This window comes from Somniosus microcephalus, chromosome 8, assembly GCF_052327205.1.
Source record: "Somniosus microcephalus isolate GS21.2 chromosome 8, FLI_Smic_1.0, whole genome shotgun sequence".
Classification (NCBI taxonomy): domain Eukaryota; kingdom Metazoa; phylum Chordata; class Chondrichthyes; order Squaliformes; family Somniosidae; genus Somniosus; species Somniosus microcephalus.
Genome location: NC_140994.1, coordinates 59,526,352 through 59,539,786, shown reverse-complemented (window position 1 = coordinate 59,539,786; position 13,435 = coordinate 59,526,352). Strand labels below are relative to the sequence as shown.

Genomic DNA, 13,435 nt, shown 5'->3' with positions numbered 1-13,435 from the left:
GCCCCGAGCAGGGACCACCGTTAGCGAGAGTTGTTGTGCTAGTTCAAGGTGGATAAAACTCTCTGTGCTTCCACTGTCAATTAAACATTTAACCCCGCACCCGTTTACCTCGATGTCCACCATTGATTTGGATAGCGGGTGCGGTCTGGTCTGGTCCACTGTGACCGATGCCACTGTAGGGCCCTGATCGAGACAAGATGGCGTCCACGCTGTCTGCTCACAAGATGGCGGACCCCACGAGGTCGGGCAAGATGGCGTCCAAGATGGCCGCTCCCACGGCGCACACGCGGCAGTGGCGGGTTTTCCAGCGGGGTTCCCTCTGCACACCTTCCCAAAGTGCCCCTTCTTACCGCACTTAAAACAGGTGGTGCCTTTCGCCGGGCACAGGTTTCTGGTGTGCTTCGGCTGCCCGCAGAAGTAGCAGTTGGGGCCCCGACGCGTCGCGGCTGTCGTGGGGCTTCTGGGGGGAGAGCGGGGCCCCGACAGTGTCGGGCTGCCGGGCGGGGAAGATGCCTTCCAAGATGGCGGCACCCTTGGTGCACACGTGGCGGCATGGGCGGCGTGGGCGGCGCGGGCTGAAGAGTAGGCGTCCGAGTTTCTCTGGGCCACATCCAGGGATCGCGCTGTGTCCACAGCCTGTTTCAGGTCCAATCCCGTTTTTTCCAGTAGTCTCTGCCGGATGTAAGTGGAGCTGAGGCCTGTGATAAAGGCATCACGAACAAGCTCGTCAGTGTACATTGCGGCTTTTACATCTTGGCACTTGCAGTCTTTGCCAAGCGTTTTCAGGGTGACTAGGAACTCATCCAGCGATTCCCCAGGTCGCTGTGCGCGAGTAGCGAGCAGATGCCTAGCGTACACCTCATTCGTAGGCTGCTGGTAATGCGCCTTTAGGATGTCGCAGGCGGCTGGGTACATGTCGGCGTCTTGGATGAGGGGGTAAACTCGGTGGCTTACCCAATTCCGCAGGATTCCGAGTTTCATACTTTCGGCGTCCGTAGCGCCTGTGACGGCTACGGAATTGTCCAGGAAGAATTCCATACACTTAAACCAGTGTCCGAAGTGTGCCGATGCATCCGAAGCATGCTGGTCCAAATCCAAACGTTCGGGTTTCAAGAGTTGATCCATTGCGTTGAAAATTTAGTTAATAAAATTGACGTGCCTCAATGAATCCGAGACTTGACGTTAACGGAGCAAAGCAATGCTTTTATTAACTAAGAAAGTAATACACAGTGGAGAAGTGTCTCCCATCCAAAGATCTGCTGCACTGTCTGTGAGACAGTGCAGCCTGCTTAAGTAGTGGCCAGGTATGGGCGGAGCCCTACACACAATACAGTACCGGAGGGGAAATGAAACTGAAACTAAACTAAACACAGAGAATACAGTGCCTGATGAATGGCATATTTCATCACAACAAGCTCGGAGGGTTGTAGGGCTGGAGGAGGCTAGAGAGATAGGGAAGGGTGAGGCCATGGAGGGATTTGAAAACAAGGATGAGAATTTTAAAATTGAGACGTTGCCAGACCGGGAGCCAATGGAGGATCAGCGAACACGGGTGATGGGTGAACAGGACTTGGTGCGAGTTAGGATACGGGCAGTAGCGCTTTAGATGAGCTCAAGTTTACGGAGGGTGGAAAATGGGAGGCCAGCCGGGAGAGTGTTGAAATAGTCAGGTCTAGAGGTAACAAAGGCATGGCTGAGGGTTTCAGGAGCAAATGAGCTGAGGCAGGGGTGGAGTTGAGTGATGTTCAAGATTAAAGTAGGTGATGGAGCAGATATGTGGTTGGAAGCTCATCTCAGGGTCAAATATGACACCAAGGTTACGAGTGGTCTGGTTCAGCCTCAGACAGATGCTAGGGAGAGGGATGGAGTCGGTGGCTAGGGAACGGAGTTTGTGGCCGGGACCGAAAACAATGGCTTCGGTCTTCCCAATATTTAATTGGAGGAAAATTCTGTTCATCCAGTACTGGATGCAGGACAAGCTGTATGACAAATTAGAGACAGCGGAGGGGTCGAGAGAAGTGGTGGTGAGGTAGAGCTGGGCGTTGTCATCATACATGTAGATCCTTCTGTTGTGTTTTCAGATGATGTCGCTGAGGGACAGAATGTAGATGAAAAATAAGAGGGGATCAAGAATAGATGCTTGGTGGACTCCAGAGGTAATGGTGTGGGAGTAGGAAGAGAGCCAATGCAGGTGGTTCTCTGGCTACAACTGGATAGATAAGAATGGAACCCAAGCGAGTGCAGTCCCAACCCAGCTGGACGGTCAACCATGTCAAAAGCTGCAGACAGGTCGAGAAGGAAGAGGGGGGATAGTTTACCATAGTCACAGTTATTTGTGACTTTGATAAGATTAAGGCGATTTAGAACTGAGGGCAGGAGAAACTTTTTCACACAGAAAGTTGTAAGACTGTGTATTTCACTTCCCACTTCCAAGGTTAGTGGTTGAGGTAGAAATTATGTCCGCATTCAAGATTAAATTGGATAGGTGGTTGAAGGGATAAGCAACAGGTTTGATAAGTGTGAATAGAACAATTTGTTCACATGGCTGATGAACACTGACATGGGCTGGTTGAGCCCAATGGCTTAAAAAAATTTTTTTTTTAATTCATTGATGGGATGTGGGCGTCGCTGGCTAGGCCTGCATTTAGTGCCCATCCCTAATTGCCCTTGAGAAGATGGTGGTGAGCCGCCTTCTTGAACCGCTGCAGTCCATATGGTGTAGGTACACCCACAATGCTGTTAGGAAGGGAGTTCCAGGATTTTGGCCCAGCGACAGTGAAGGAACGGCGATACAGGTCCAAGTCAGGATGGTGTGTGGCTTGGAGGGGAACTTGTAGGTGGTGATGTTCCCATGCGTCTGCTGCCCTTGTCCTTCTAAGTGGTAGAGGTCGCGGGTTTGGAAGGTGCTGTTGAAGGAGCTTTGGCGAGTTGCTGCAGTGCATCTTGTAGATGGTACACACTGCAGCCACAGTGCGCCGGTGGTGGAGGGAGTGAATGTTGAAGGTGGTGGATGGAGTGCCAATCAAGCGGGCTGCTTTATCCTGAATGGTGTCGAGCTTCTTGAGTGTTGTTGGAGCTGCACTCATCCAGGCAAGTGGAGAGTATTCCATCACACTACTGACTTGTGCCTTGTAGATGGTGGAAAGGCTTTGGGGAGTCAGGAGGTAAGACACTCGCCGCAGAATTCCCAGCCTCTGGCCTGCTCTTGTAGCCACAGTATTTCTGTGTTATAACTACTGTGCAATTAGGTGAGCTGATGATTTCTGAGAATTACTGGTGTATTTATTTAGTGTTTTCCCAAAAGTAATCATATGACAAGTAAACTGCTAAAATGCAGTTGTTAAAAGCTTTCCATTTTTCTCAAAGGACATTTTGTGACTGGGCCTGTCAGTTGTATTGCAAATGTTTATTTTCTTCAAAACAAGTTTCAGAAGCTTCTTGGAGATGAGAGTCGGGAGATTCCTTGGAATTGTTCCTGCTCCGCCGATGTCACTTTGCCGGAAATACCGTTAATGCTTGCAAATTGCCAGAGTTTAGAAATAAAATAGGGACTGGGATTGTAATGAGATGAGTTTTACTTAATTTAAATAATTACATTGAGATGCCCATATTTGGGATTTTAACACCATGTACTATTATGATGTATGAAGCAAAGATGCAGACAATTGATCTGTTTGTATGTCAGTACCCAGCTATGTCATCTAACTCTAAAAGTAGTTTTCAATTTGTTTACACATTCATGGTGAAGGTTGCTTTATTACTGTGCAGCACCATCCATATTAGAGAGGTCAATATCCACAGGGAAATGTGAGCAACAACATTAATAATCAATAATAAGAATATAATAGATGGCAAACCCCAGCCTGGAGGTAGTCAGACAGGTCCCCTTGAAAACACTAAATTCAGGGCTCCAACCCACCCCACAATCCTGCAAACCACGGGGGAGGTTTTAACTTTTGGGCGGTCAATCAGCAAAGCACGCCAGCCGCCCATCTGCTCCTGGTCTGGAATCCACTGCCTGAAAGGGGGGGGTGGAAGCAGATTCAATTGTGGCTTTCAAAAGGGAATTGGATAAGTACCTGAAGGAAAAAAATTTGCAGGGCTACGGGGAAAAGGGTGGGGGAGTGGGGCTAGCTGAAGTGCTGTTGCAGAGAGCCGGTACAGGCTCGACGGGCTGAATGGCCTCCTTCTGTGTTGCCGCCAGTGAGCTGCAAGCCTTGTTTGAGCATCCTGCTGTAGCTTGCTGGAATATTGGGTGGCTTGCACGCTGCGACAGCCCACAGGTGGTCCTGGGCAGTGGGAGGTGGAGGGGAGGGGTGAGCTGGGCTGGCGGCAATGTTTCGGGGGGGTTTTCAGAAAGGCCAGCAGCAGTCCCTTTAAGTGGTTAGACTGCTCAGTGCCAGGACACATGGGTGGAGCATGCATGGTGCATGCTCCGCCTGTATGTCCCTTAAAATTGCAATTGGGGTCCTAACGACATCACAGAAATGGCATATGCATAATCAAGAGACTCATCGACAGGTGGGCACTCCAGCTGCCCAAGGGAAGGCCCTTTCAAAATGGCAGTGGTTGGATTGGCGGCATTAATCGGATGCTAAGTCTAGTGACCCCATTTTGAGTCCATTACCACCTTGTTAATGCTGACTTTAGCTAGTTAAAATCGGCCTTCATGTTCTTAGCGCATTTTAGTTTTTAAATGATTGCAGTGTGCAATAGTTTTATTAACAAGGCAAGAAAATAAACCTGTTAGATAGGGTTAAAAAAGCAATAGTGACCAGAAATGACCGTTCCTGATAATAACAGATGAATGATTAACATGTTTCCTCTGTCTGCTATTTTAATAGAAGGCATTGACCCATTTAATTTAAATACATTAACCCCTCTGTTACAACAGCTGGCCGAGGAATGTCATATAAATGTTTAAATATTTGTCTGCTTTTATTACCAACAGTAATGTCTATCTTCATGCTGGAAAATGCCTTATATGCACAGCAGGTTAATCAGCATCTTAAAAAGAAAAAGACACGTACATGTTTGGGAATGACCCTTAATTAGAACTCCGTTCTACAGTTTTGTTTCGATAATATTGTCGTAGTCTTGCAACCTCCCAAAGCTACTTAAAAATAAAAGCTGTTTTTTTTAAATAGTTAAAGCAGCATAGCCTCACTTCAAGTAAGCTCGACCTACCTGTAATCTGCCATGGGGCCGGGACAGAAACAGATGCCATCGTGAGCTCATTTTGTTTTGTGAATGTAGAATAAAAATTTCACTTCATAAATGAACATGATGGGCTGGATTCTCCTCTATATCTGGCTGTAAAGCATTGTTCTGGGCAGTGCACAGATTGGACAATCAGGTGGAGTGGATTACACATCCATAATGGCGCCTGCCAGATTTTCCTTCAATTTAAATGAATATAAGGAAAATCAGGTGGACTCTGTTATCGGCTTGCAGTCCTACCCACCTTTACCCCCTCACCCCACCCACCTCACTGTTTGCCCAGCCAGTACAGAAGTACAGTACAGTATTGTAAAGGCTACTCCACGTCCCTACAACTACATTTAATTTCAATTTTTTAATACCTGTAACCTTTCAATGAGAAATTATTTTCTGATTAAAAGGAAGAATTACAATGGGCCCCAAAAATGACAGAGAATAGCCTCAAATAAAGGGTCAGAATCAGAATTTTCTGGGGATCCCCCAGGTCCCATTAAAAAGTAAATCTCATACATTCAGCACTCCACTCCCCATTTAAAGTTCAAAATCCACCGCTGTTTCTTTGTTGCTGCCTCAGCTTTTTGAAGCTGCCACTCAGCTTTTGCCAGTTTTACAGCTTGGCATGTATACTGCCCAACATATCTGAGTATTGTTTTGGGTTTACTTTTGCTATCAGTTTGCCCCGGTGGTAGCAATCTCACTTTTGAGACAAAAGGTGGTGGGTTCAAGCTCCAACCCTGGATTTGACACATGCCAACACTTCAGTCAATTTTGAGGAATGCTGCATTGTCAGAGGTGCTATCTTTTGGGGTGAGATGTTATATCAAGGCCCTATGGATTTTAAATAGGATCTTAAAGGAAGAGAGGGAGGTCAAAAGACCGAAGAATTTAGGGTGAGAATTCCAGAGAATGGGGCCTAGGTGGCTGAAGGCATAGCTGCCAATGATGGAGTGAAAAGAGAGGGGACGCACAAGAGGCCAGAGAGTAATATGTTCGATTGGGCGGGGAGGTGGTTACCGAGTTTGGGAGGAGCAAGGCCATGAAAGAATTTAAACACAAGGATTAGAATTTTACATTTAAGGAATTGAGGAACTGGGTGCCAATGTAGGTGAGAGAGGACAGTGATGAATTGAAAGCAGGGTTCGAATACAGGCAGCGGAGTTTAGGATGAGCTGAAGTTTACAAAGGGTGGAGGCTGGGAGGCCATCAAGAAGAGTATTGCAATAGTTGAGTCAGGAGGTGACAAATGCATAGATGAGGGTTTCATTTGTAGATGGGCTAAGAAGAGCAGGGACATCTCAAGGTCTCCTGGCCAACAGTCATCCATCAATCAACACAACCAAACAGATTAGCTGGTCATTTGGCTTGTTTTCTGTTTGTGGAACTTTGCATGCAAATTGGCTGCTCTGTCTAAGAAACAGCACCTGCAATTCATTGGATGTGAAGTGCTATGGGACGTCCTGAGGATGTGATAGGCACTATATAGATGTATGCTTTTCCTTTCTCATATGGTTTAGTATCATTTGTAGCTATTAGGCCCCCTCTGCGCCTTCTTTTTATGCAGTTGTAGTGCCCTAGCTTACCAATTTGTTCCTCATAGTGCTTCCCTCTGATACTGATGATTGCACTCCCCTGCTTTTAGGGTCTGGATGACCCCCTAATGTTGTGGCAATCAGTACTGCACAAAGTATTCAAGTTTGGGCCTGACCAAAGTACTGTACAGCTTCTGCATAACCTTGGGGCATTTGAACTTGGCTGATTTGCCAATGTAACCTAGCATTCCATTTCCTTGCCTTTGCCACCTCATACTGTTAGACATGGTTAGCAACAACGAATGCACGTCAATCCCTTTCAATGTGTCTCTTGGTAAGTTTTACCCTACCATGACATAACGTGGCCCTGAGTTTAGCTTCCAATATGGAATGTCCTGATTTGTCCATACTGAACTTTATTTACAATTAATCATTCTTGGTGCAAATTGCAAAAAAACTGCAGGTTCTGAAAATCTGAACTGGCGAAGGGACTACCCCTGAAACATGGATTTATCTGTCCTCTACACAGATGTTGATTGAAGTGCTGAGTGTTTCCAGCATTTTTTGTTTTTGTTTCATCTCTGCTGCAAACCCTATTGAACACTCGTTGGCTACCTCCGTTTCGAATCTATTGTCTCTTTCAATTCCCGCTCCCTTCTCTCAACTCCTGCAAACTTGGCATGTTGTAGGTAAACATCAAATGAAAATATACATCACTGAAATATTTGTTGGATGTATTCCATTGTGTTCCTTCAAATAGCTAATAATTAGTCCTAGTAGTTTTGGCTCACATATACCTAAAGGCCATTACTGCAGCTGTCTTGTTTCTGTTTGTACTTATGCACATGCGCGATGCATGTCTAATTCCTATCCATAAACTGACATTTTACACCAATGTTGATGTTAAACCTCAGTTCCAACATCCCTGAAAAACTCATTAACACAAATATTGGCACTGTATTAGCAATTTAGCACTAGACAGCAAGCTTAGTAGCGACCACCATAACTTTATATTAGCTGGGTGGTCCTTGCCTGCATTCATTAATATGTGTACATATGCACACATATTATAGATTAGCGTATCCCTGAGCTCTTTCAAATCCCAGGGAATGGTGATGTAGTAGTCAAGCAGTTCTGGGGGTGGGGGGACATCAAGGTATTATACGATATACATGGAGACAATAATCTCCAGCATCAGTAATCCACTCCATTATAGAAGAGTTATCAGGTTGAATTTTTTATATCAACTATTAACCTTAGTATTATTGGTGGAGGCTGGGGAGAAGGCCCTGCAGACTATTCTCAAAGGATTGTATAGCATACCCAGACTACAGAGGGTGCATTTTAGAAAATGGGAAAAGAACTAAACAGTCTTCAAAGTTGCATACTTTCGATTGTTCCTAATTTAGTATCTGATGGGGGATTTAAAATTCTTCTTTTAGCCCAAGTGGAAACTGCCAGAATTGAACTTTTTCCATCTTTCTCTTTGGTTTCACATTACACTTTCAGATTCGCTTTTTTGCAGAAGTTTTTTTTAAATTTAAATTTGCAGTGAACAGAGGAAACAAGACATTTCTTAATAAATTGAATAAATACATTTTAATTCTATAGAGCTATTATAGCCCATTATTTTGGAACTAGATTGGCTATCAGAGATCCTCAGTGTATTCCGGGAAAGTATAAGTGCAGGGAAACAGAATCTTTGGAGCAAAGGAACTCTGTGCTTGAGGGAGCAGTTGGCCACACTGCTCAGCATCACAGCAGATGAGGGGTTTCTGCATTATACTGTCCAGAATGTGGTCACCCAAGAGGCAGTGCTAGATGGTTCAGGACGCGGAGATAATATATAGAGAGAAGTGGATGTCCATCCGCAGGGAAAAATGAGGGAGACAGGACTTACAGGTGCAGGGAACTGGAACTGTCCAATAGATACATAGACCATTTACTCCATGGGGTTCTACTAGTTTCTTGCTCTAACTCTGGCAAGAGACCAGCAGAAGCCCCAAAATAATGATGGTTACGCTGGGTTCCTGTCAGCCTTTGTGAGTTCTACTGGCATTCTGCCAGAATTACAGCAGGAGACAGTGAGAGACCCTGCATAACCTCAGGGTTTTAGTCGCATGTTGGCCATGTATTGGGTGGACAGCAACAGCGACTCAGAGAAGAATGGTCCTGAGCAACATTATGGCATCTTGGAGCAAGGGACTACCCTGGGGGGTGAGGGGCAGCTAGAGTACAACAATAGGAGAGGAGTAGTAGTGGAAAATTCTATATTAAGGGAAATAGAAAGCTTTTTTTAAGCAGTTGGGACTGGAAATCCAAAATAGTATATTGTCTCCCTGGATATAAGGTAAAGAACATCACGGAGTGAGTGGAAAAACTTCCGGGAAAGCAGCCAAAAGTTGTGGTTCATGTTGGAACAATGACATAGATAGAGATACATTTCAGGTCTTGCAGACGGTGGTTAAAGAGTTAAACATTATTCCACTGCTTTCCTGGCCATTCTCCCATCTTCCACACTCCATAAATTTTAGCTTATTCTAACCTCTGCTGTTTGTATCCTAACCCGCACCAAGTCCCCCTCTCCCATCACCCCTGTGCTTACTGACCTACATTGGTTCCCAGTGCCCCAATGCCTCCAATTTAAAATTTTAATCCTTGTGTTAAGATTCCTTCTGCCTTCGCCCCTCCCTATCCCTGTAACCGCCCACAACCCTCCTTCTTCTTCTTCTTAGGCAGTCCCTCGGGACCGAGGATGACTTGCTTCCACATTAAAAATGAGTTCGCAGGTGACTGATTAGTCCAATGCGGGACCTACAGTCTCTGTCACAGGTGGGGCAGACGGTAGTTGAAGGGGCGGGTGGGTAACCCTACAACCCTCAGAATAGTGTTCCTCCAACTCTGGCCTCTTGTGCAACTCCCCTCCCTTTGCGCCATTACTGGCAGCTGTACCTTCAGTTGTCTAAGCCCTAAGCTCTGCATTTCTCTCCCTAACCCTGTCCACCTCTCGCTTCTCCTTTAAGACTTGCCTTAAAACCATTCATGGAGGCACTCGGGGAGTCTCCCAATTTCCCACATGACCAGTCTGCCCCTGGTTCAAATACATAATTCTCTGAAAATGCAGGTAGATGAAGGCATAAAATAGGCCAACAGCATTTTGAGTTTTATAAATAGGCGCATAGCATACAAAAGTAAAGAAGTAATGAAAATATGTACAAAACCTTGGTTAGGCCACAGGTATATGATTTTGGGTGCCTCAGTATAGAAAGGACATTAAAACCATAGATGATAGCAAGCTATAGTTATGAGGAGAGACTTGAAATACAGGGACTATTTTCACTGGACTACAGAAGACTAAAAGGAGATTTAATAGAGGTTTTTTAAAATTATGAAGGGTTTTGATAGTAAGTAAAGTCTATTTCCTCTGTTCGGAGAGTCAGTGATGTTTTGATTCTGAATAGCTTGGACCTATTCTTTACTAGCAGTTCTTTATGAGCAAATAAAAGGCTTTAACTGTGCAGAAGATTAATGCATATTTCAATTTCTGCAACTAATGTCAGAGTAGAGATGGCTAAGAGGTTTAATAGAGGTTTTTTAAATTATGAAGGATTTTGATAGGGCGAGTAGGGAAAAATTATGGCGCAGAACTTCCTCAAACAGTGTAACTTGCAAGTTACACTGAAATCTATGTTGAAACTTACGCCAAACTTGCCATCGGCAACTTACGTCGAAATTTCCTGAGACTCTCATTAACATACGCCAGAAGGTTAAAAACCGACGTAAAAACAATCAGAAATCCGCATAAACAATCAGAGCCCAAGGAAAGCATGGAACTTACACCATATTCCTTCCTTTATGTATGAAAATTCAAAGTTTGAAGCCATCAAACCATCCGTTATGCACATTAGGCACGTGTTTCAGAAAATGCAATTGTGGAAACTGTTCAATATTTAATGCAACTCATTCTGATGCCATTAAAATGTATTTCAAGATCCGAAAAATACAGCGTAGGGTTTAGTGATTGAGGAGAAATTAAAAAAAATTACCATAAAACATCAGAGATATGACTTTGGATCTTTTAGGTGCCATATTCAATGGCTAAAAGGGTGCGATTGCAACTAAATCTGTCTCACAATTGATTGGCATAAGGTGTAGTTTCATTGGGATTAGATTTTTCAGCTTTCTCTTTTATACCTCAAAATGGAATATCCTGGCGCTCTTACCTAGAAGACCAGACATTGACAAAGCATGCTCGTGACAGAGGCTGTCTGTTGTGATGGATATCTTGAACCTCAAATCTAAAAGTTCACCACTTTTTTAACTAAATAAACCATTTAATTATTTCAGATACAAGTCAGGAAGAAAGAGTTCAACAAAATAGTTGGCACTTGAAATGTTACAAATTCCAGTCTTTTTGTTTGCAATTCTTATAGCGCCTTGATGATGAGGGGACTGCTGCGAAAATAGATTTGAATTTTGAGCAGCATCAGTATTCTCCATTCACAAATAGTATTATCTTAATAACAAGGCTGATCCCCCTACCCCCCCCAACCTCTTCCCATACAGGTTCCATGTAAGCCTAACATTATACCTGGATGTGTCTTGTAGTTGCAATACTTTTAGCTACAATGTTGAAGGGCATGAGGTCAAATCAAATCAAATGTGGGTGATGGTCCCATTTAATGGGCTTTACTGCAGGTTCTGGCATTAATGTTACACATCTTGCAAATACACTGGAATTCCAATCTGCGCACAAGCCTGATTTAAAGGCACAGTGGGCCATTTTGACTTCGGGCGATAGCATAAAATGGTAAGTATCTGTTCTGTCGCCCGTTCTACATTTCTCCCGATTTTATTTTCCATTGACTTCGATGGTCCTATATATCTATATACAGATTCACCACAACTAAGTATTAATTGTTTTAACAAACCTAAGCCTCATCCAATAAATAACATTAACTATCACAGATTTACTAACTTTAAAAAAATTGAACTTTTAATTGCTATATCATTTCACATTGCCACATGGGCAGTTAATTAGTTTTATAATCGTTTGCAATTACAAATGATACACACAGCCAGACCTCACTCTGAACACCAAACAAACCACAAAAGGATCTTTGAAAGTTGTTCACTCCCATTAGTTCACTAATAGAATCAGCAGTTATTATGGCTTAAGTTGTAAGTGACAATTTTCCTTCCAGCTATTCTTACTTGATCTGTTAACAAAATTACTGCCTAGCCTCAAAAATTTCCAGCTATATGTATGCAAAATACTTCAACTTTTCTGACTCATTTCTTATCAAGAATCTGAACACTCACCTTATTCTCTGATTTTGAGCAAGTTTACTAAACGTTTCCATCTTCTCTGCTCAGGAAAACATAATTAATCTTTGCCAATTATCTTCATCTGTGTATCGGAAGGCAGCTGCTACCAGAAGGTCAGTCAAACGAGAAGCCCACAGATGCGTCGTATCAGACGTCTTTCAGTTTGTGTGGGTGACAAATGACATCTCATGGCCACTAACTTTTAGAAAATGTTCTGAACATTGTCTAAACATCATCTTGCGTTCCCTGTAGTCATATGATCATGAGCTACATGCTTGAAGGACTTTACCGGTATTTAGTCAGTCACAAATCACTGAACTCAAGCCATGCCTTGTTTACTGATACATTTAATTATTATAGCCAATAATCCTTAGCACAGATATTGGCCTAGAAATTCGGTTTTGGCGCAGCGAGGGCTTTAGCGCCGGAAGTTAGTGCCGGCGCTAAGTCCCCCTGCGCGCGCCAAAAATTCAGTAGCGCCACGCCCAAACGGCTGCCGGCGCTACTGAGGGGTCTCAGCGCCTCAAAACTGGCGCCACGCGCCGCATTGCGGCGCTATTCCGGCGCTGCGGCGCCCGCTGCGGTGCGGCAGGCTCGGGAAGTGCAGGCCTCCTCCTTCCGTTAAGGAGGAGCTGCCTGCACCCGGCCGCGGCCCGCGATAATCTTTTTAAAAATGAGCCCGGCACCTCGGACAAGTGCCGGGCTTGCTTCTGTTCCGGGGGGGGGGGGGGGGGGGAAGTCCGGGGAGGGAGCTGCGGCCAGGCGGCCGGCGGGAAAGCGGCCGGCCGCCGCGGGGCCTTTAATGCGCCGGCGCAAAGTTCTGTAAGGCACCTCTGCCAGAACGTTGCTTGCGGCTGCCACGGGTGAGGCGGCCGCAACTCAATTTCCGAGTTCGGGCGGGTTACCATGGCAACCGGGACGCTGCGCACGCCGATGACGTCATCGGTGCCGGCGCAGCGCTACCGGCCTAGCGCCGGTTTAGGGCCCCTGTCAATTTCTAAACTGGCCATAACTTCGGCGCTAGGCCCTCTAGCGCCTCAAAAGCGGCGCTAAGGCCAGTGAATTTCTAGGCCATTGTATCTTAAATGAACATTTGGATCTGGCTTCAGATGAGTGATGGGAACTTTCTGCTAGTTTTAACTCGAGATTTTCTCTTTGGTTCATGTCCATGACACCAAAATATGACGTTCCGAATGCTTGTCCTTCATTGCATTATAAAATCAAAATTCCATCTCTATCAATGTACTTCTCTTGAAAAATGATCATATGGAAATTCTGGCTTGCAACCCCAATATTCATGCAATTGAATTGCAGTGCCTTGCAGGGATAACGGTGACTGTTACAAGTCTATAATTTTC

General features: G+C 44.8%; 1 protein-coding gene across 7 annotated transcripts in view; it reads right to left on the bottom strand.

The window, feature by feature from the left end:
• The window catches only part of blnk (B cell linker), a 260,778-nt gene that overhangs the window by 104,371 nt on the left and 142,972 nt on the right, over nt 1-13,435 (bottom strand). The window contains exon 1 of one of the 7 annotated variants that reach the window (XM_085994753.1): nt 12,072-12,283. The exons of 5 other annotated variants lie outside the window; for them this stretch is intronic. In XM_085994753.1, coding sequence (XP_085850879.1) covers nt 12,072-12,112 — 41 coding nt within the window. In that variant the 5' untranslated portion in view covers nt 12,113-12,283. Of the gene's footprint in view, nt 1-12,071; nt 12,284-13,435 lie in introns of those variants that run through there. One more of the 7 variants, XM_085994755.1, reaches the window with a different exon arrangement.